Below are 25,007 nucleotides of genomic sequence, written 5' to 3' on the forward strand. Positions count from 1 at the left end.
GTGTAGGTAAAATTTTTCATAATCTTCGAACCTTGCCCACTTTTCTGAAGGAAGATAAAAATTTTTTTAGTTAAATTAAATTTTTTTTTCCTCCAATCAATCCCTATAAGATTTCTCTCGTAGTTAATCATTATTTATCAATTATGCAAGATGTCAAAACATATCTGTCTTGTTCCCAATGTTTTTACACAAATTATCATTCTGATTTTTATATGTAATATAAAATTTATGAAATATTTTATGTCAGTAATTAATATTTATCATCATTTCATTATGATTCAAGTATTAAAAGAATGAATATATATACATTTTTTTTTGCATTATAAAAGATTTACATATTAATTAAAATAGCAAGTTTTTAATTCTATTTAAATAATTTTTTAAAGACAGACGCTTTTACATCTTTAATTATTTATCTTTTAAAAATTAAATTATAATTTAGGTATTAAAAGAAAATATATTTTCCACACGAAAATGAGTATTAATTGAAACCATCTTCAAATTGTTAATTTAAATAATTTTGAATTCTTAAAAAAATGCATTGATATATTTAATTACTTTTCTTCTAAACCTTAAATTACAATCCAAGAATTAAGAGAATAAACATTTATTTTTTGCATAAAAATCAAAATTTTTCATGCATGCAATCAAAAATTTTTGTGAACCGTTTAAGTTATGAATTAATATAATTAAAAGAGAGAGAGAAAAAAAAAAAAAAAACCCGCACTAACCTAGGACCGAATTCGGGTCTAGCGAATGCTAAGCCAGCGCCATAACCACTATGCTGTTTGGGAGCTCAGCGACACTTTATTAATATATAACATATAGTGAAAGTTTCCTGGCCATTTTCTTTAAATTAGCTAGTTATTGCTGTTTAATATTTTAATGAATGAACATCCTAATAAAGGCATACTACCATTATACTAAATCTCATTTCGAATTCAATTTTCCAAGCCATTTTTAAGAGCACTGTTTGTCTTTCCTGTTGTATAACTGGATTTATTATATTATATTGATACCATTTTTGCTTGAAATTTTTCTTTCATGTTGTACTATGTTGAACAGTAGATTGAATAATTCTCCGTAACATTACAAAAATCGTAATATAAATTTTGTAGAACTCACAAATTTTCAATGTAGAATAATTCTATTTTTTTAAATTTGTCGGACATGCCAATTCAGCAACATGTTATTGGATTAGTTGAAACTTAATAAGGTCTTGTTCAAAATTAAAGCACACATTTTAGGTGAAATGGCAGTAAATTAGAGTGGTGCTTATTTTTTAAAAAATAGTACAAATTCCTTGTCTATCAAAATGTGAAGTTTAAAAATACTTTTATGAGAAAAACATTAACATGCAATGAGCATTTTGCAATCTTTAATCCAAGAAAATCCGCAATGGCAATTAGTTAATATCTATTTCAAATGTAATTTTTTTAATAATTTGATTAATGTACCTCTTATTAACTACACAAAGCTAATTTGCAATGTTAAAATAAGATTAAATTACTAGAAAACCAATAACACTGGAAAAATTTCAAACAACATTAAGAAACAGATAGCAGATTTTGTGGTTTATGTTTCTAGACACATAAATGAAAGATCTTCAGCGAGATTGGATCTTGAGCATTTCCCAAATTCCAGCTCTTATATTAAGCATAAAACAATATATGCTAAATAACAAATTTGGTCAGTCAAATTAAAAGACAATTTTCTATTAGCATGGTGCCAGCCAAGCTAAAATACTGGCAATAACATAATACAAATAGTAATAAAATATTGGCATCGGATTTAGGCAAGTTCCAGCTGGTACCAAGCTAACAGAAAAGTACCAAATAAAATAAACTTACATAATTCAGCTATTTTAATCATATGAAAAACTAAAAATTAAATGTATGCAAGAGTACAAACAAGTGCAAGAATATTTCTTTATTTCTTTCGAGTCTTGTGACGTCCATCTACAGCCCCTATATCATATTTATATATATAATATATACAAGACAATCACATTTTTTGACATCTAGGCCTATATGTTTTGTCTACATAATATGTAGGCCTATGACTGGTAACAAGGTTAAAAAAAAAAAAAAAAAAAAAAAAAAAAAAAAAAAAAAACACGAGAGAGTTTGTAGTAATATATAATACTTTTACACATTTTTTTTTATATAAGCTATAAATCAAAAGTAATAAATTTATTTTTAGAATTACATACTCTACAAAATGCAAAAATTCTTTCACAAATAACAATTTAATAACATATGAATAATAATTAATTGATTTTAGCTATTCTGAAGGAATTGGATGTTCGCTTTATGCTAGTCTTGTCACGCAGAAAGGACTGCGTGTATTGTGATTCATCATCACTTACAATATCTTCAAAACTCATATTTGAGAAAGCATTGGTACTGCTGACTTTCTCCTTGGCTTCTTTCTTTTTGGTGTGTTTTGACTTTTTCACTGGTTTTAGCTGCGTGTAGTGGCGAGAGGAAAGCACATTGACATTTTCATCATGCAATTCATCATCCATCAACTCTTTGTATTTTGATTTGTCTACAGAAGAAGTTAGTTTGGCTTCTTCGCATGATTCGGAGCTAAAAGAACCAGAGGAATCTCTAGAAATATTACCATTGTCAATCACTGGTTTAGGCATGGATGAAGCACTTGCGACTGCTTCTACAGGAGGCTTCTGAGTTGCTACTCTGGCAGCAATCTTCGGCTTGGGTGCGACAGGTGGAAGCCTTTTCGGATTTGCTAAAGCAGGTGCCACTGTGTTAAAAGGAACTGCGCCAAAAAGGTCCTGATTGGACTTGCGACGAATTATGCTGCTGCTTGAGGATGGAGGAGGAATAGGAGCTGGAGCTGCAGGTGCTGAAACTGTTGGCGCTGCAACTTGTTTTTGATATGTTATAACAATATTACTGACTTGAGGTGTTACTGACTGTGACACTATGGGTGCTGGAGGCACAAGATTAGGCTGGAAGCTTAAATCTGATATTTCAGAGAAAGGTGCAGACCCAAATAGATCAGTAGAACTGACAGGAGATGTGGATGTTGCAACTGTAGGTGAACTTCTATCACTTGGTGTGTACTTAACACTTGGTAAGCTTTTGCGAGCAGTGATTGCTTCGGCACTTGGTACAATATCAGGAAGAAAAACTGCCTGGGAGCTTCCAAAACTCTCTGAGCTACGAAGCATGCCACCAGTTGATCCTTCAATCAGAGCGTCCTTGTCCTTCTTTTTCTTCAAGGAATTTTTAAAGCTTTCTTTGGAGCCCCTGAAAGGATTCTTGAACGGTGCCTGAGCAAACACATCAACATCCTTATTTTCTTCAGACAGTAAGGGGGCTTTGGAAAGATTAGAATATCCAGCCAGACGTTTAAAAGAAGCAGCACCAAAAACGTCAAGACTTCGGGTTTTTTCTGCAGGTGAGGCAGGAGGAGTGATTGCTGTCATGGGTGAAACAACCTGAGAGGAGGAATTGCTACCTTTTCTACTTCCTGTCAGAAGAGCTTCATGCTGATCATCTTCAGATGACTCTTCATCCAAAAGTGGCCTACCACCTTCAGTATGCCCAAGAAAGACATCAGGAATGCTTTCTAAGATTGCTGGAGATTTTTTAGCTTTTTCAGTACTAAACTCAGCAGTGCTTGAGCTCGGATCAATTGGAACACTCTTTTTGGTATCTTCTGTTTTCTCATCATCCGAAGCAGCAGTCGACGACGATGATGACGCATCTTCACCACTGGAATCCACCCTTTCTCGCAAGTCACTGGCAGAACCAATTGAATCACTATCTTCCTGCACAACAGGACATTCTAAAGTACTATTTACACCCGAAGGATTACCATAAGGAACTTTCTCTGCAGAGTTATTTACATCAGCCATCTCTAAAGCAGATTTCATTTCAAAGTCGTCATTCAAAAGCTTCTCATATTTCGATCGGTCTTCAGCAGGTGTTCTGGTGAACGTAGCTGAAAACAGGTCCTTCCCTGATCGACTGCTGTGTACACTTTGGCTGCCTTCATGGGAAGCGCTGGAATTCTCACTACTATGTCTATGCCTCACTTGCAGCTCTATGTTAGTATCCTCTGAATATAAAGGTGCATAGCTGGTTATATCATGATCAGGCATACCTAAAAAATACCACATGAGTTATATTTAAAGAGAATCAAGCAAATTTTCCGTGAAGACAAAAAGGTTATCTTCATCAACTGAGCGCACACTGGAATCATCCTTTTCTACAAGTATTTACAAGGATTGAAGACAAATAGTAATTAAAAGGCCAAATTATTTAGTTCCCAATTTATACCGTTTTATAAAAAACAGATTTGTTTAATGAAGACATTAATGAGCACTATCACTGAAAGTAATGAAAATTTTTTCTTTCCTCATTGCAATTCAAAATTCTGATTCCATAAATTATCCAACCATAATCTTATTAGATTAAATAAGGCAATCAAATATCGATAATAATTTTAGTAGTTAAATACAAAAATAAATACATAAATTATATATATAGTTTAATTAAATAGCATTTCCCATAAAAAACAAAACAAAATGTGAAATACTCCATTAACGAGTGATGTTTCGCAGAATGAATGATAAGCAGACGTGATGTCACATTAAGATTGGCCTGTATTTCAGACATCAGTCTGTATTGCATTTGTTTGAAGAGAATTCTTACTTGTACATGGAAGAAGCTTTGGCTGGATAAAGTTACTGTAAGCAACTCCAAGGGATAGAGCTAATGTCCATGAAGCCTTAATTTACAAGATTAAGGAACTAGAGATGGGATAGCAACAGCATTGAAGAGCTTATGAATTTGCATTTTGTGTCAGCAAAAAGTTGCGATGAGATTTGATCAGAAGGGGAGGAGATAACAGAACAACAACCTTCCAGTGAAATGAGAGAGATACTAACAGAACAATAATACTTTGTCTCATTTTTGTCAAATTTTGAAACACAGCCAAAAATATATGAAGCATAGAAATAATAAATTCCATAATTATTCATTGGTGTATTTTTTCGAACAGGAGCATATTATTCTATTCAAAAGGAAATAATTCTTTTGTTTAATGAGTGTTTTGTGTTATGAATAAGATTCGAGAACCAATTACACTCGTTAAGAGAAGTTTTACTATACATAGTTATTTTATAATCAAACTTTTTTACAGCTTCAAAATCATAGAATACAATTAAAAATCTTGTAAGGATAACTACAGAGAATAGGAGTAAAAAATATCTTCCCCTATATGAACCTCTATAGCAATTAAATTTTTAGGGAAGGAGGGACAAAATTATTACTTTTGGGATAAAAGCAATAACATAAAATTTCAGAAATTTAAAAATTACAGAACTATTTCACCAGATAAATAATTTTGCTAAAGAATTTTTCATGACATATGAAATTTATTACCTTGAGAGTATAAAAAGAAAATTATCTTTAAAGCTAATAGAGGTTTGCAAATAGGGAAGTTAGTTTTTAACGGCCTTTGTGTGTACTACTATAGGGATTATTACTAATGGGATAGTGCAACAGGAATATTTGAGGTTAACTAAGAAAAAGCATTCCATAAGACCTCTACTGGTGTTAATTAGCCTTGAGTTTTTAGTAATGGATGCAAATTATTTTTGAAGTAAGGGCAGAATTCCACATTTTGGGGTTTACTGCAAAGGCCTTGTGTATTGATGCATTTTAAAGCATTTTATTATGTTATTATTTTGATACTATTTATTTAGCTATACATTTGTTGTTGATTATAGTATTTTATTTTGTCATACATGATAAACTGATATATAATAAACTATTAAATATTCTTTTATATTCATATAAATTTTTTCAACCATCAATTAAATAATTTCAAGATGCACATTTAGAAATGATCAAATTATTTTGAAATGCTTTATTTAAAATACATCAAAAATATTTTATTTTGTATATAAAATATCAATTTAACAAACAGATAAACATTTATAAAAAAGCACAAAACAAAACACAAATTTGGCCAAAAGTAAACATAACAAAACACAAGGAAAAGTTTAAATGTTAAGGTTATACACAAAAATTCCATTAAACACAATGGGCTACATAAAAATGCATGCATTACACACAAAAGAAATACACATAGAAAAGTAAAAAGATAAATTGCCTACACAATATTCACAAACGGGTAGGGAGGTGTTTTTTTCCAGTTTAGGTAAGTATATAAAAATTAGAAATATCTTCCTTTAGTGTTAAGGAAGTGTTAACAGAAACATTTGATGCAGAGAGCAAGACAGAAAATTAGTCGTAAAATGTTAATTCCATGAAATGGACACACCTAGAGGTGCAGTGACAGCAACACAGTAACAGAGAGGCCTTATGAATAGCGTGTGGCAGAGTCTTTTTTATCATTCTTACCAGAAGATGCTAAAGGCAGTTGATTGGGTCGAAGTGGACAAGCTCCTTTATTTGCCTTAGGAGGGCCTAAAAGAAGTGCAAATTTATTATACAATGGAATATTACACATATTATTCAGTCAAAAATTTCTCTGTATTGAACTTTTTTTTTGATACACAGAAATTTGACTAAATTCAATATTATATATATCACATTTGGAAATTTAACTTAATTTATTTGATATTGTGTACAGAGAAAAAGTGATAAGAGACGCTTCAGTCTACATCGTGATATCGCAAAGTGACAAATTTTTCTCTGCCATATGCCTATTTAAGCAATTTTTTAAAAATATATTATATATAAAAAAATTTCTATATATTGGAAAATGTTTGCTCAAAATCTTTCTTTCTCTCTCTCTCTATATATATGTAATATCTCTTAATTTAAATTCTGATTAATTTCTTAATTTTTATCTTATGTAGCTTACCCATTCTAATTTCATCCCAAAATGTTCATTCATTTCAATCTCGTTTTCTGATCCAATTCCCATTTTTTTAAATTTAATTAATTCTATAGAAGCTTTAGAAAACTGAAGACTTCTGTATTTCCCACACTCAGAGTGAAAAGATAAAAATCCCTAATGTTAACAACAATCTTTTAAAGATACCTAAGATTCCTTTACCAAAATCAATATGTGGCAAACAAAACCCAATCAGAACACCAAGATCACCAAAGGGAAAAATTTCTGTCACTTTGCTCTTATATCGCAATGTAGACTGACACATCTCTTATCGCTTTTTCTCCCTACATACATGACTCTGGCAGTCAAATAAATCAAAGTTAAAATATTTTACATGCACACACGAACATATTCAATTACAATAATAAACAACTCAAGATTTCATTCGTATGAAGGAATATAAATTCAACCATTTGGGGGGGGGGGCTGCTTCAGAGATTCTTATTGTGATAGAAATTCCTAAACAATGTTTATGAAAATACTCTATTGCCAATGCATTACACTCTATTTTTAGTTCCCATTTTATGAACCTTTGATTTTAACTTTAATTTTTTATAGTGATTATGAGATAGTAAAGAGAAGTTCACCATAACAAAAGATGTAGAAAGTGGGATAAAGAACAGAACTAAAAAAAAAAAAAAAATTCTTTTTTTTTTTTAAATTAATATTTACAATTTAAAAAAAATGTTATTTGCACATTTTCAAAAATAAATACATTTGCTAGTTTGACTTTTAAAAATCTTTTTTTTTTTTAAACCCAAAAATATAAACTAAACATGATTGTTTTTAGTAAGAAAATGATGATAAATTTAAAATACAAATTTCTGTATACTGAATTTTCATTTTGCAGGAATCTACAAATTTTAGATAGCATAGAGATTTAACTGTACATCAACTTAAATATGAATGTACAATTGTTAAAAATGAAAGCGTATAATGTGATGGACTTAAATTTATTTTACGTGACATGATGAAAAAATAACAATACAATGCATAGAGTAAAAGTTTAGGAGTACTTGCTATAATGCTTATTTTGACCTTAATTCATTTGCCTTTCTTTTTGCTGTTTCCCTATCATTTCTTTGCTAAATATAGTTCCAACAAAATGGCTACATTAAGTCACAGGACAAGTACTTCCATTGTTCATTAAAATAAATATTTAGAGAATGCCCACAAAGTAATTACGGTATTAAATAACAAAATGGAATTAAAAGTCTTATATTTTTAGGAAGTAAGACTGATGTTAATGATGAACACACAAGAGTGATGGATAATCTGTATTCTATAATGAGCTAAGAATCAATTTGAATAAATTAATATTCCATATTCAGATAATTGGATTAAATAATAGTGTAACCTTCCTATATTGACCACTCTATATCCGAGTTGAGTTTCTTCCCAGATTAAAATAATTCTTTTTCAATAAAAATTCTGAGTACCTTGGTGCATATAATAAGCTACAGAATACATTTCAAATTTGTATTCTTAACATCTTTTTCAAATGATTAATAATTAAATTTAACACTAAAAATAGCTTGAAGGTACTAAACATTATCATAAACTGAAAACTTACCACTTAAGTTGAATGGAGCAGCACCAAATGGATCAGGTTCAGTTAAATCTGATGCACTCATGACTAGACTTTCTCGACTTTTTACATTAGAAATACCTAAGAATTAATAAATTCAAACATTAAAAGAAATAATTTATTGCATATAATGTATTATAAAACTAATATTTCTTGTTTTCTTTAAAAACAATTAAGAGATGATGAATGGCAAAAAATAATTTGCATAACACACAGATACTATTAAAAAATATAAACTATAGATTTAAAAAAGAACCCACCGACTCCAAAAAATAGTGAGAATTACTATCAAAAAGTTATACATTTTGAGAATAGAATAAATGAAAAGAAATTTTAATAAATTGCATTATTTATTTATTGGTACATCTTAATTTCCATGATGACTGCTATTAAAAGGACACCATGCTAGAATTACTTGCATTTAGTTTGTGGCTTTCATATCCTTTCCAAAGTGAAAGTATGTATGGTTGCTTTTAGTCTGGCTACTTTTGGCTCTTTTCTTTACACGATTTGGTGTTTTATTGCAGTAGCCATAGAAAATAGGTTGTATCTATTTATTTAATATGATGAAGAACGGTTAATATTGAATTTTTTCAGATCTGGCATTTAAAATTTAAGATTTGAAAGACCAAGTAAAAAAAAAAAAAAAAAAAAAAAAAAAAGAGGAATGCAACAGAAGCATGAATTGGATTTTTTTTTTTTTAAACGTAAGAGCAATTTCACTTGAGATTATAAGCTTTTATATCATATAACTGTATTTTTAAACAGAAATTCTTGCTGAATTCAATAATATTCCTGAACACAATAAAATATAATAAAGTCACATGTATTCTAATGAACATATTTTGTATGTTAATTTTGAGAAATTACTGATTCTAATAATATAAGCAATTGATAAAAATTATATCGAAAGCAAAAAATTCAACTCACTACTTTGGGACCCTCGACGAATTTTATCAAACTCTTGGCCAAATGCTTGATCTTCAGCCAGATCTGGCGCAGTATTTGGGTTGATAAAAGGATTCCACTGGGACAAATCACTTAAATGCTTTTGTTGAGAGGCTGCAGTAGATGGTGCTTCATTAGCCATTACTGCATGATTTTGAGAAGTCTCATAAGGAGTCAAAAACTGAGTTATCTCTTTAGCAACATTTCTGGAGAAAAAAGAAAGTGGGGAGGGGGGAAAAACACTATTTATTAGAACATTAATAAAAAAATTTGAAAAATTGTAAATAACAGTAAATTGATTTGTACCCTTCTTCAGTTATAGGTAGTTATCTCTTTTTAATATATTTAATATATTCAGCATAAATATATATTAAGGTCACAAAAATTTACACAACTTCTTTAAAATTTGTAAGTAAATTCAATTCAGAAAATAATCAATTGTAAATAGTTTAGAAAATTTTGCTAAATAATTTAAAATGATTTTTTTTTTTCATTTATCATTACTTATTTCTTAGTAAATGCTTATGACTTCAAAGTTATAGGACTTTTTTTCTTCTGATGGATTGCAATTTTAATATATCTTTTTGGAAAATTCCATTAAGGACTTAATTGCTTGAACATTTTTGGAAGCTGCATTTTGTACATCTTACATCTTTGAAACTCAATACAAACCACTCTACTGACACTGACAACCATGTGTTATTTATTGACATCTTCCTCTACAAAGAAAAAATGTCAATGATGCTGCTGTTAACAATTATTCTACAATATTTACCTTGATAGCCAATGAGTTCAACTCTTTTTTTCATTTGTTAACATGTTAAATGCCTTGTCATTGACTGAGATTCTTGTTTGGACTGCATCAGTCATTTGTAATTGACAGTATATATATATATATATATTCCATCCAATATATAGATATTGATATATTTTTGTTTCTATCTTCATTCAAAATTTTAGATTTGGTAGCTTTTATTTAGGCCATATCACTTACTATTGATTGAAAATTAATTACTATTCTGGCTGCATTAATCATTAATAGCAAACATTATATTCTTGTTAATTTTTTTATGAATTAAATTTTAATATGAAGATTACAAAAGAAAGCATCTAAATGCATACAGTCTTATCAATAGACCTCTGACTGTCAGCATTTCAAAGAAATCTGATACTACGGAAGACTGAAAGAGCACAAAAACAGGTTTGGTACTTAACAGGTTAAAAATATATTAGATGAGAAAGCTGAAGTTTTATTATAAATTGAAAACCAACTACAAATATAAAACAATAAACTCACTTATCAAAAGCAGAAGTATCACTAGCATTTCTCCTGTGGTGGCTATGTTGACTGGGTGTAGGAGAAGGAGGCGGAGTCACAGACACCAAATTATGGGGTGAAATCTCCGGAATGGATGCAGCTGCCAGGTAACTCCGTGGCTCCTCGGCCGCTGACTGGGGAGGGGGTGCTACAGCTACAGTTGCTTCTACATCTGTAGTGGAGGATTTACGTTGAGTGACTAGTTGTGAGGATTCCGGGGACGATAGCACCGCTGCTGCAGTAGAGACAGAAGACGGTGAAGGCACAAGGAAAGTTTTTTGGGTAAAGGGGCTGATGAGAGACGGAGCAGACACAGTGGTTTGGGGGGTTGTCGGAGTGAGGCATTGGTTGAGAGGGAGAAAGGTTTGGGACGATGAGCCGAGAGGAGTTACTGGAGTAGATATGTTAGATTGACAAGCAGAAGGGGGTAGAAGTAATGCTGGAGAGTTAGCCAAATCTGGAAAAACATTGATATGAGGTTATGCAAAGGTTTAGAGGAGAAATGGAGATATTTGAAAAAATGTTTGAATACAGGCTTTTGGTTTAGTAAGAAAATGGATAAATAAATATAAAAAGATCATTCTTCAGAGTAAAGATTCAAAGTCACCACATGCAATATCAAAGTTAGTTTAAGGTAAAAGGATAAATAGAACATTTTTAATGTTATTAGTAAGAATTAAAATGATTTTATATGAAATATTTGCATGGAATTATTTAACCCTTTTGGGACAGGAGGTATTTATCCTAGACATACACACGGAACAAAGCGTACACGAGAGGAGTCATCCCAGAGAACAAGGGTTTTGTGTCACTAAGCCTAACTTTAAAAAAAAAAAAAAAAAAAAAAAAAAAAAAAAGTTTCAACGTTGTTATTTTTGCTATATTTTTTAGATTATTAGTTCATTTATAATACAAGCACATTCTTTCTCTCAGAAATAGCATTTTCTTGCCATAATAAACTGAAACCAAGGCTTTCAGTAACAAAACGAGAAGCACACAAAATATATCTATACAGAGGAAAACATTGATACCAGGTTATGCAAAGGTAAAGAGAAAAAATGGAGAAATTTTGAAAAAAATGTTTGATACAGGCTTTTAGTTTAGTAAGAAGATGGATGAATAAATATAAAAAAAATCTTTCTTTAGAGTAAAGATTCAAAGTCGCCACATGCAATACCAATGTTTAGGGTAAATGGCTAAAAAATATTTTCTATAACCCATTCAGGACCACAATCATATATATGAGATCATGCGAGTCTCCTTTCAGAACCCATGGTTCGTATATGTGACGAGCCTTTCCCACTCCAGGAGCCAATAATCACATATAAGATTTCAATTTGGAATGTCTTATTTAAATGGCACTAGCTGGCGGTTGAATTCTGTTATAGCTTTGAAATATATCTCACAGACTTTGAAGTATATCTTCAATATAAGCTTTTGGTAGCTTTTCATTTTTTTTATTTGATCTGGGGTATTTAAACACATAAGTAATTGCATGCATTCGTCTCTTTCAAGAGGACTGGAAATTTAAAGGGCCATGATTTATTTTGCTCTGCCTTTCTGTTTATATTTTGACTGACTGGGGAAACAATGGAATGTTTATTGGTTTATGTAGCAGGAATCGATTTGTCGTTTGCAGTTTCGGGATCGCTACATAGTATTTTGTATGTTTTGATCAGTTCTATTTTGTCTCTCATTTTGAAAAAAGTGAAACTTTTAGCAGTCCAATTGTGTGGCGTTTGACCTTCATTTACAGGAAGGCATTGGTTTCTGTTATGGGTTTCTAGATTTGATAGATTTTTTGGCATAAACATTTTTTTTTTTTTTTTTTTTTTGTAAAACAAAAACAGTACGGAATGATTTAAAGCGAATGCAGCATTCTTGTTGATTCCTTTGGACTTTTTTTTTTTTTTACTAGAACATGGGAAAATGCATTCAGAAGACTGTTGCTGTAGGTGAGAATGAAATAGAATTGTTAAATTTATAACTTTGTTTTCATGTTTATAATATTTGTTTTCATGGGTGTAGTTAAAAGTTGAGTGTTTTGCTTATTTCATTCATTTCTATTAATATGATTTTTTTTTTTTTTTTTTTTTGGTAAAATTAGGCTTAACTGCAAAAGCTGTGTAGGCCTGTAAAGACGCTCCACTTCAAAGCATTCAGTCCTCTGAGAGCGCTTTGTTCTCTACGGGCTGGTCTTGAAGGGTTAACCCTTTCATGATGGGTGTGTCATATATGCATAAACTACGAATGTCTCTCGTAGCCGGGCATATCACCGGTGCATTTCTGGAAATCGAACTCATAAGATGATGATACATATATGCATTTTAAACTGGAATAATTTTTAATTGCCACTAGATAGCTCCATGTGTCCATTACTTTTAAAATATAGTTTTAGTATCCTGACTTTCACTTTGCTCATATTCAACCTGACTTTGGTATTTTACACATCAGCTGTTGCAACGGAGGGGAGTAATAGCAATATAAATAAACAGAGTTAGGTTGTATAACTTTCCACTTGATAGAATCATTTGAGTTTCTTCTTTTTTTTTTGTTATTACTTTATAACTATAGTCTTTTCAGGTTTTACCCTCAGTTCTGTTTTATTTCTCATAACTTTAGGATATATTTCGCATACTTCTCTTTTTATTACGGAAAGTCTTGATTTCCTCTTATTATGGCAAGAAAATGTGATTTGACAGTGGAAGAATGTCCTCGTATTATGAACGAACTAATAATCTAAAACAATGTCCTCGTATTATGGATGAACTAATAATCTAAAAGAATGTATTTGTATTATGAATGAACTATAATTTAAAAGGTAGTAAAAACGAAGACGTTAAGACTTAAACTTTATTTTTTGCGATTGTTTTTTTCATAGACTTAACAACGCAAAACCCCCATTTTATGGGAGGATTCCTTTTACATATGCTCTGTCCCGTGCTTGCGTCTTGAATAGAGGCCTCCCATCCAGAAAGGGTTAAAGTTATTTGCAAGAATAAAACTTATTTTATATGAAATATTTTAATGAAATTTATTTAATAGGATCAAATGCACATTTGGGTTTAAAAATAACGATTGTACATAAAATAGAATAAAAATTCAACCTAAAAAAAATCTATTAATGCTTTCAAAACAAAGCCTTTACAAATAAATAAATAAAAAAATCTCAAAAATATAGCATAAAATATTATCATTTCACACAAAAATACTTTTTAAAAAGCATTATTCTATTCTTCAATTGAAATACATGCATATGTTTTTTTTCTCAAAATGCTCAAGTGTAGGTAAAGAATAATTCGAAAATACTATCTAAGGTGCAAGGTAAGAATCACAAGCAATAGGACTGGATATGCAAATTAAGCTGAATAAAAAAATATTAATTGCTAAATAAATGAATGATTTTTCTTTTCAGAAAAATATTAGACACAATATATAAAAACATACCAAATTTTCTTCTATAAAATTTTTATATAAAAGTAGATTCATTCATTAGTTTATCAAGCAAAAGAAAATTTTTTTTCTTATTTTCTGATTCCTGAATCCTTGGCTAAAATAATGATTTCAATTCAATTATAAAATATCTTATCAACCATAACAAATAATTTAATTAACAAGAAAGCCAAATAGCTGCTCATTATCAGTCCTTTTCAACCAAAATAAAAGATATGAAAAATATAATCTAGAAAAAAAATTAAAACTTAAATCTAAGAAATAAAAATTTGTTATAGTACTGAAAATATATTCAGATATAATTTGATAATTAAAAAAAAAAGTAAACAGAAAGAACAATTAACTACACCAATATCCATATATAGTATAAAATGAAGTCTCCTGAAGCATCTGTATGTCGAAACCCTAAAAAACTCGAGAAATACTTAACTAATTTTGGAAATATTTGTACCATTTTGTAAGGATTTATTGGGCAAGGTTTTTGTATAATGAAGTTATATCACAATAAAAAAAGGAGCTTCATAATTGCGATTTTAACCATTTTCCTACTATGATTCACGCATGCATAAAGCAGCGGTATATGTGCTTTGAACTTTTCTGCGTGTGAGCAGAAATCTCTAACTTCGCATGTGCAAATAGCAAGAGTTGTGGTATTCATATGCGATACATTTCTTTGTTTACGTCTGATTTTAAACAGCGATTCAAATCTCGTTATCCCCGAAAGAAGGAAATTTAACTTTGGCCGGAGCATATAAAATGTCAAAATGCTCCATTTGTTGCGCAATAATGAAAATATAAAGGAAAGAAATAGATTAGCGAATATCGGAGAAAGAATGTCCACACTTTCTTCAAAGGGGAGTCTTCTGTCTCTCTTTAAATCGCACTGCAATTGAATAACAGAGACAGAATAAATCTCGCCTGTCTGCTGACAGAGAAAGACATTTAAATTTGAGACACAGGAAAAGAAGTGAAAGAACAAATGTTTCTGATATTTGATCCGAAAAGGAGTACTTCGTCCTGAATTTCGATCCATGTATGGATTACAGAAATCATACCTCGGTTTCAATAGGAACAATGTCTATAGTCTGTCCATATTGTTCAGCTTTAGAAACAGCTTTGAAATACAGTTATTTTTGCCAAAAAATAATGCATCGCCAAACAGCGATACTGAAAAATTGCCAACCTTGCAAGGTGCCAAATAACTGTATATCAAGCTTATCTCTAAATATTTCTGAATACGTGCTATAAAAAATTGTTTTGTAATTATTTTTGATGATTTCTAAATAACTTTTTGATCCCGCATGATATTCCCATGTCATATCGAGTGGAGGTTAGACTTAAGTCTAGAGCTAATTTTTCCTCTTAGATGTTATACCACAGGCAATGCTGTATGGGTACTGCTAGTTATAATAAAGAAGGAAGTACAATTTAACAAGATAAAAGTGCTTAAAGTGATACATGTCCAGGGAAGAGCCATATTAATTTTTTTTGGACTTTTTTCTTTTACAGGTCAAAATAACCAAAATTTTCAGCTAAATTCAAGTGGAAAGTAAAAAGCCAGCAAATGCCTACATTTAAAAATGAAGTTATTTGTCCATAAATTCTACATTACCTATTTTCTTAGTACAATAATAATAAATAATTTTATATACAAAGAAAATGGTTAACAGTACTTTCAACTTATTTTTGTTGATAAATTATTCATGAATTAGAGGGTATCACTCTGTATTTATACAATAAATTATATTTTTAAAAAATAAAAGACTTTTAAATTAATATTATTGAAGAAAAAAAGTTTAATAAAAGGTAAAACTATTAAGTCTGCAAAACAAAGTAACAATATGTTATAACATATATAGTAACATTCTTTATGAGATCCAGGGCATAATTTTTTATTCATATTAGGCAACAGATTTTTCCTTTACTTCAGTAAAAATAAAGATATACACAAACAATCTAAAGACTATTTTATAAAAAGATGTAAAATTATAGAACAGTGAATGTATTTTCCTACCATGAGGTGTAGTAGGAGTTATTCTTTTTGTAGAATTAGGAGTGGCTTGGGGTAGGAGAGTCAGACTACCTACACCAGGGGGAGGAGCTTGTGAACCCTTTGGTCTCTGGCGGGGAGCAACTGAGGTGCCTTCCACCACGGGAGTAGATGCTGGCCTAAATAAATCATGTACTTTTTAAATATCAAGCATTTTCTGAAAACAATTCTATTTCTATTAAACAACAAATTGCATTTTTCCAGAAAGTATGTTATTTTGATGTTAAAAATTATACATTACAGATTCATCCCTTTAAAATCAGGTTTTGTACTATTAAAAAATATTTCAATACTTTGTTTTAAAATACAATATCAAATAGATTTTTAATTATTTTAATAAAATTAATAAAAATCAATTTCTAAAATTTAACAGAAAATGAATACAAATTGTTTAAATGGACTAAAAAGTGCAAAGTTTCCCAAAATAAAACTGATAAGAGATTAAAAATCGGTCCAATTTACAATTGACTTCATGCTCTTAATGAAAACTATTGGAAAAAATTATGAAGACATTAAAACTTTATATAATAGTTGATAATTTTCTAGAAAACCATGACAGCTACCATCTTCTTTATTCTTCATTTTACAATATTCGAAAATTTTTTTTGAGAAATATAGAAAATTATGAATCAATAAATTTTCTTTTTAAGTTCACTGCCTCCCAGAGAAAAATTTAAATATATTTCGTAATACATTTTAAAATCAAATTTGAATCACATCCTCAACATTCTGCAATACAACAGCAAAAATTACTCATTTCCCCAACTAAAGAAATTAATAAATATTTTTCTTTATGCATATATATGTTGATAATATTGAATTTAGTAACAGAGAAACTACACTGTAGTATCACAACAACAATAAAATATCTCAAACTATATTCAAATCTGATTAATAATTCTTAAAACATAACTATCAATTCTTATATAATTTACCAAAAATTTAAACTTTATTTAAATTTGGAGAAAATATACCTTTGTTGTTTGGCAATTGCTTTTTTTGCCTCAGTTTCAGTTTGAGGAGATGGTAATTTATCTATTTCTGGAATGGGTGAATTCTGAAAAAGGCCATATCATGAATAATTTGTACAAACATTCACAAAGTTAGAAATTTTATTCATTATCAATTATATACTAAAGAATATTAATACATACTTTTAAATTTGGTACAGGACATTCTTTACCAGCTAATTTGAAAGCTACATAGGAAACTTGAAATATATCTGGTCTTTTATCAGGTTCTATTTCTAACATATACCCTGAGACAAGAAATTAAGCATACATTATTTATGGAAAAAACAATAAACAAATTGAAAATTCAAAATACAAGACATGGTTTACTTACTGATTAAGGAATGAATATGTTTAGAATAACGGGAATTATCTGGAATGCTAAAACTGCCACCCTGAATTGCTAAAGCACTTTCTCCAAAAGGCAAAGTAAAAAAGCACAGCTTATACAACAGACATCCAAGAGCCTGTAATTCAGATTAAAAACCAAATGCAAAATAATTTTTTTTTAAAGAGTACTGAAATTATACAAAGCATAGCAACCTTAAATAACAATTTTAATATATAAAAAGATCTTATTACTGGAAAAAAATAATAAAAGAACTGTAAGAAAGAAGAGAAAAAAATTGCCGCCTCAAAAATAAATAAACGGAAAAGCACATACCCATATATCTACTTTTGTTGTGATAGGTTTACCACAATATAAATCTATCATTTCTGGTGCTCTATATGACAGAGTTGTATACCTAGAAGGAATAAAAGGGATTAATATAGTTATGCAGAATTATACTTTAATAATTAAAAATAGAGCAGCTTATAATTAATTCCAATTTTTCTAACAGATTATATATTTTAAAATACTTATCAAGTCATAAAGTAAAAAAAAAAAAAAAAAAAAACCTTAAGAATTTAGATATTGCTGGTAAAATTCAGAAATTAATTTCCACTTTCCAAAATATAACAGACATATTTATTTATTAAATGAATTCAGAACAATTTTTCATAAATTTGTTTAAAATAACGAGTACACATATATACATTCCCAAATACTAATTTGAAATGGGGGGGGGGGGGATTCATGTATTCAAATTCATTTAAATACTTATATAAATTAAATTAAATGAAGGGCTCCGATTATAACAAAATGTATTTCAGATATATATATATATATATATTTTTAAAAGAAAGCTCTTATTTTGAGGGAAATTCAAAATTAGAATAAATAATACCATAATTCCCTTGTCCTAGGATACCAAATATCTTGGCATCATTTTAGATAAAGGTTTAACTTGAAACTATAAAATGTGTAAAGAAAAAAATTCTGAGATAATTTGTGCAAATTATATCCCGCATTTGCTTGGAATTCCGAAATGTCCCAGGAAAATAAAGTGCTATGTTAAGACATATCCTGAGGATTCCAGATTAGGAATATGAAACTAAAACCAAAATCAATAGAAGTCAAAATATTATCTTTAGACAGATTACAAAAGCAAAGTGATTTGTGAGTATCAGACATACATTATTCTCCTTTAAGAATCTTATTAACTCTTAACCCTTTGAAAAACAAAACAATATGAATCCTTTAATACCCATATCATTATTCCTTTACATTTAAACTTTCTCATGAAGTATTTCAATCAATCCCATTGGATGATGCAAATTACCCTTCACTCCATTCTCTATGCATCTTCTCATAGTAAGCAGAAGAAATCTCTTCACCTATGCAGAATCAAAAATATCCAAAATGCACCATAATGTTTTGACATGACTGCTTCCATCTGATTCGCTTTCGACATCACTCCTCCAATGATCCGATTCCAGTTATGCTAATCAATAATTTCACATTAAGATACCCATGACTCCATATCAAACCAAGTAGATATGCATATTTAGTGTTAGTTGACAATGAGTAATAGCATATTCCATGTTATAGGAAGCACAAACATTTTCCCCAATTAGTTGAAGGACAGTTTCCATAAAAACAAATATGTAGCATTATTAATAAATTTAAACACAACAGTTATAGGTACCAACTTTCAAGCAAAAATCTACTAACTTTTTGATTTCTTCTTCTGCTTGAGTTACACCATATGTCTGTGGATTTATAACTTTAGCAGTAGCACTTCCAAAATCACATAAAACATAATTGCCACTATCACTAAGAAGTATATTTTCAACCTGAAAAGAACAAAAGTATTTTCTTTTAGTCACCTCAGGTCTCTTATTTCTTTGGGATCAACTTAAATCCATTTTTTAGATTCCATTTACCTCAATATTGTTTATTATAATCAATACATTTATAACATAAAAATAGAATCATTATAAAGAAACATTTCATATGACATTTAATTTTACCTTTTCTTAAGAGAGTTAAAGTAAAAAAAATCTTTCTGCAATCTTTTTCTAATCTATTAGTGATATCAATATATAGATCTTTTTTCTAAGTTTTTAATTTTTTTTTCTTTTTCTTTTACATTTGGAGTAACAGGCTATCAATATAAAATTGAGTAACATTAATATTTGAATAATTAACTACAAATAAACTAAATTTCATCAGATGCCATAAAAAGAGGAGAATAGCAATAAATAATTTTACATTGTCATATAAAAAAGTGAAAATTAAATAGAATGAAGATGTTCCAAGATTGGAAATATGCCAAACTAAAATGAAAGTTATGACATTTTGGCATGTAATAATTGGCAACTGCTGTTTTACTTTTACTGTGCATTGTCAGAATACATTTTATCATGCACTATTTTCAATTTAATTTCAGCTTTACTTGCAGGTACCAATTTATATGCAATAATTTTATTTAGGGCATAATAACAGAATTCTCACTATAATTACAATTCCTATTCATAGACTAATTTATCTGGTTTGGAAAAGCAATTTCTAAATACACAGTGAGATTTTGAGTTCTTTCTATGTGAATTTTTTTTCATGCAAACAAACACAATCTTTATTATTATATTGTACCTTTATTATTGCATTAAACTATAATTCCCACAAGGTTGGCCCCTCAGGTAAAATAATACTATGCTATAAAACAAAGAAACTGGAGTTGACTCATGATTCTTAGTCTGCTATGACTGAGTGACACAATATGTGTTTTATACTTCGTAACATAATAAAGTGAACTGAGCATTATTTTGGATGCATTCCTTTCAACTGATTATATCCAAAAATCAGCATAATTTCAGCTAGGCTACACACATACAAAATCACAGTTATATTCATCACACTTTTTGTTAAATATGCTATAAAAATATTTTTATTATTATATATATATGCTGATTTTTATCCATCGCACAAAAGCAGGTAGTATTTGCAGCCTTTCTAGATTTTAAAAATTATAATTAAAAGCATTCCAAAATATTGCAGAAAAACATACTAAAATCAAAATAATTATATTCCTCTAACATACTTTAAGATCTCTATGAATGATAGGCGTTTGACAGTGATGTAGACGTGACACAGCTTCACACACATCACAGAATATTTGGAGAACTTCTGCTTCAGAAAATCCAGACTGTAATCTCTCATTCATAAGTTGCAACACATGACCTAAATTAGAAATTTAGCAATTAAATAATTTCCTTTTTTAATTTTTTGTTTCAGCATTCAGAAGTTGGTAACCTCAAGAATGGAGGAAGTTAATATTCCTCTATACAGAATTTTTCTGGCAAAAAATTACCATAACATATTATTTTTTGTCTACTAATATAATTTTAAACAGTATAATATATAAAATAGCTAATAATATTTTAAAACAAAATTCTTTATTGAGCACTTCAATAGTCAATATTATTGACATAATTTTCAGCATTTAATTCAATTATATTAATGTTCTATTTAGCAAAATTTTTTAAGCAGTTATAACAATTTGACAGTAGCAACAACTGATCCACCAAACTCTGGCGAGGGGGGGGGGTGGTGGAGGTACAAATAAAATGAAATTATGTTCTATTATTAGTTGTGTTAAGTTCAATGAAGTTGTGTTATTTTAACAATCATACACCTGTTCTACTGACCATGGACATGAACCTTCCTAATGACATTAAGTCCTATAATATCATATTGCTATAAAAAATGTAACCATCTAGTTAATTTATTTTATAATTAAAACTTTAAATGTACTGTAACTTTTCTTTCCTTTTCTTTATGGGAACTACTTAAATATTGAGCAAAATCTTTTTTTAAGTGACCAATAGAAGAAAATTATAATATTTGAAGAAATAATGGAAAATGGTTTGAACTGCAAAGCACTAATGAAATTTATAGTTAAAAATATTTTTAATAAACTATCAAAATTCAGGAATTTTTCACATTTAAATTAATATAAAAAATATTCTAAATTTTTCAATGATGTAATAATTAATGCTGTGTAATAATATTTTTGAAAGTTATTGTGGAAGTTAAATACCCTAATAATTTTTAATTAGTTAAAATTCTAATTAAAGAAAAATGTTTTGAGAGACATTTCTACTCTATAAAGTATATCAGTACCAAATTTAATGATTCCACGTTAAATGGTATGTCCTACAAAGCACCAACATGCACACATCTTTATTATTAGTGGAGGTATATATAAACGTTGGTTTAGATTTAAGACAGTTTCTATTTCAAAGTCAGCAACTATACTAAAATTCATATGCTTTGCTATCTGTAATTAAAGGGGGGGGATAAACTAAAAAAAAGTTAAAATATATGAGAATGAAGAACAGTTTTGACTCCTCAGCACCACAACAATAATATAATAAACCTAATTTTTAACATGTACTATATATATATATATATATATATATATATATATATATATATATATATATATATATATATATATATATATATATATATATATATAGTAGTTTCTTATTATATCAATTTGATATTAAAACTAAAATAAAAAAAAATGACTAAATATTACTTGACAATGAAAAAAAAAGTTTTATAAACAGTATAATATTTGGAAAATGCAGTAAAATAATCTCTCAAATAAAAATCAAATATGCAGGCATAATGTTATGACATACCTCTATAGTAATGCATAAGCATAAGAACTTCATAAACACCACCGCCTGCAGGATTAATACTGGAATCTAGAAACCCTATGATGTTCTTATGACCTTTTAAACTACTCTGAAAATAAAAATAAAAGCTTCAAAAGGCTTCTCATAACTATCAGTAAAAGACAATTTCATAAAAAATAAAACATTTTAATACATTAAGCACTTTAAAGGATGGGGGGAAAAATTCTAAAATGTCTAACTCATAAAAAAGAATTTTCACAATAAAATGAAAGATAAAACAAATTTATCTAAAATAATTTAAATCTACATTTTAAAATGCACAGGGAGGGGAACCGAAATAAAAGCACTAATAAATAACCTACTAAAATGCACAAGTATAAATTAAATCATCAATGAAATTAAACCATTATCAACAATATTCCAATGAATGCAATGCATGAATATAACCAAAAAAACATAAATAGGACAGGAAGCAAAATATAGATTAGATATGTAGTATCGATAAAAATATATCTTACAGCAATAGTTATTTCTCTCTTGCAAACATTGAGGTCATGATCATTATTCACGAACATTCTTTTCAAAGCATACCTCACATTATTAGTAGCTTTCACAAGGAACACAATTGCAAAGCCACCTATAAAAAATAAAAGTTCAAAACAAAAGAAATGGTGAAATCTAGAAATAAAAAATTATTCATAAAACAAAATACTTCTTTTTAAATAAAGTAATTCAATTTAAATAACAAAGAGGAATTCAGTTCAATAATGTATTAAATTGAAAAATACAACCTCAAGAATTCAGCAGATTAGTAATCAATCAAATAATAAATAAATAAAAAAAAATCAAAGAAATTTCAAAATAGAACAATAAAAAAGATTATATGTAACTAATTAGGTGATAAATTTAAATATCCCAAAAATGTTTCTGAAAAGACAATTTTTAAAAAATTATTTTGCTATGAAAAAATTAAATCCATATAATCAGAGGGCTCATCAAGAACTTTCCTCTTCAAAGTTTTAAGAATTTAAAAACTTACATTTATTGACCAATCAAGTCAATATATCAATCAATATGTCTGTACAATAATCTTTAATGACTAGGTTATAATAAAAAAGTGCAGTATTAAATTAAAAATTCCTCAGAAAAATAAAATAATACTGCAAAGAATAACATTGATGAAAATGATAAATGGAGTTAGGCAAATTATAAACAGCATTTAAATATTATTCTCTTATGCACCAATTACTCAACTCTATTTGCATATACAGAAAAAAACTTTCTTATTTGATTATGAACAATAATAATTTTTCCTTTTATATTGACTCTGATTAGAAAATATTAATTTATAAAAACATAAAAAATATCATAATTTATATTCTATAAAACAAAAATTATATATTGTAAAATATAACTCATTCAGAAAATTGTAAGTGTCTTTACATTTAACAAATACATGTTTACATATTTTCTTTAACCTAAAAAAATGTCCATAAGTCAGTAGCAAGAGTTAATCTAAACTAGCTATTCTTTGACAGATATATACTGATTGTAATATTATTTCTATAATTTTGTCTGTCATATAAATATCACAATTTTCATGCCTCTCTTCTTGATAGAAAAAGAAAGAAAGTAACAACAATAAATGATGGTTAAAAGATTTAATTCCTTACAAAAATTCAAAGCAATCAAACGGCTGAATAACATATTTCCAGAAATCATAACAAATTGAATGAATGTTGTGACAATTAAAAAAAAAAACACCAACAAAATTTTTAAATGATTTTTACCTTCAGCTATGATATCTTCAACTGTTACACAAAATCTCCCAACTGTAAACACTTTCCCAATAAAGGTGTTGGGTTCCTTGCTTGACTGGTCCCCACGGGCATCAAATCTCGAAAACAATTTCTTCATGTTGATGAGTCAAATGCTCAAACTAAAACTTTTACTTTAATTACATAACCTAGAATAACAAAACTAATCTTAACTTTATTCAAACGGTACAAATGTAAACAAAACGAAATTACCGTGCGTTAAAATTAAGGAATTTTAGATCACAAAACGAAACACATCTTGTATACAGTTGTCAATTCATAAAATTTTAAAATATGTTAACGAATGACAAGAAAGTAAAAATGCGTAGTAAAGAAAATAGTAATAAGTAGATAAAGATAATAATTTTAAGTTATCAAAATTTATCCGTAATAATATATTTTAAAGTCGATTAATAACAAAGAATTAAAGTAAAATATTAATCATGTTGCTTATATAATTAGTAAGAGGAATCTTAATTTTAATATTTACAGAGAAAATGAAAAATGACTTACGTTACGATCACAAAAGTTGACCAGAATAGTTTCCTTTCGATAAACAAATTATTACAGATGTTTTGGGTCGAAAACAACCAAGGCATAATTAACTAAACAAATAATTTGATAGCGTAGTAACAGAATTGGCATACAATCATGAAGAAATATAAAACATAATTTTCATTATTATATATTTAACGTTCACAGTTTCTTTCATTTGCGTACGTCCAGCATAACAGCCCCCGCAAAAGCAAAATCAGATCTTTCAGTTCAATCTCAGGAAGAAGCCCATTACTTACGTTTGGTGTTGGACAGACATTGCGTGGTGCAATGGCCATAAACAGTTGTCGCAAAAGAAGAAAGAAAAAATATAAGCATGACGTAAGATGACGTTATT

At 28.8% G+C, this 25,007-nt stretch overlaps 1 protein-coding gene across 4 annotated transcripts; it reads right to left on the minus strand.

The window, feature by feature from the left end:
• Positions 1–1,914: 1,914 nt before the first annotated feature.
• Positions 1,915–24,920, minus strand: LOC129971608 (AP2-associated protein kinase 1-like). Of its 4 annotated transcripts, none has more exons than XM_056085543.1 (16): positions 24,629–24,920; positions 24,089–24,264; positions 22,817–22,935; positions 22,302–22,407; positions 20,693–20,832; positions 19,324–19,445; positions 17,932–18,013; positions 17,602–17,734; positions 17,412–17,515; positions 17,232–17,314; positions 16,222–16,376; positions 10,734–10,926; positions 9,419–9,642; positions 8,474–8,569; positions 6,402–6,467; positions 1,915–4,134 (listed from the first exon to the last, which is right to left on the minus strand). In XM_056085543.1, the coding sequence occupies exons 2-16, from the start codon at positions 24,213–24,215 to the stop codon at positions 2,270–2,272; spliced, it is 3,615 nt and encodes a 1,204-aa protein (XP_055941518.1). In that variant the 5' UTR covers positions 24,216–24,264; positions 24,629–24,920; the 3' UTR covers positions 1,915–2,269. The 4 variants fall into 4 exon arrangements, with proteins under 4 accessions (XP_055941518.1, XP_055941517.1, XP_055941516.1 ...); XM_056085542.1 differs by having other exon boundaries at positions 10,734–10,986; XM_056085541.1 differs by having other exon boundaries at positions 10,734–10,989.
• Positions 24,921–25,007: the final 87 nt, after the last annotated feature.

The sequence above is a fragment of the Argiope bruennichi genome, chromosome 6 (assembly GCF_947563725.1).
Source record: "Argiope bruennichi chromosome 6, qqArgBrue1.1, whole genome shotgun sequence".
In the NCBI taxonomy this organism is placed as follows: Eukaryota; Metazoa; Arthropoda; class Arachnida; order Araneae; family Araneidae; genus Argiope; species Argiope bruennichi.

Bases quoted from the DNA above. Each gene is read 5' to 3' on its own strand.
- LOC129971608 (XM_056085540.1), bottom strand. From the start codon at position 24,215: ATGAAGAAATTGTTTTCGAGATTTGATGCCCGTGGGGACCAGTCAAGC. The intron at 22,936-24,088 runs GTAAAAATCATT...TATTTTTTATAG, and splicing joins TGAAGATATCATAGCTGAAG to GTGGCTTTGCAATTGTGTTC. The intron at 9,643-10,733 runs GTGAGTTTATTG...TTTTTTCTCCAG, and splicing joins GATACTTCTGCTTTTGATAA to AAATGTTGCTAAAGAGATAA.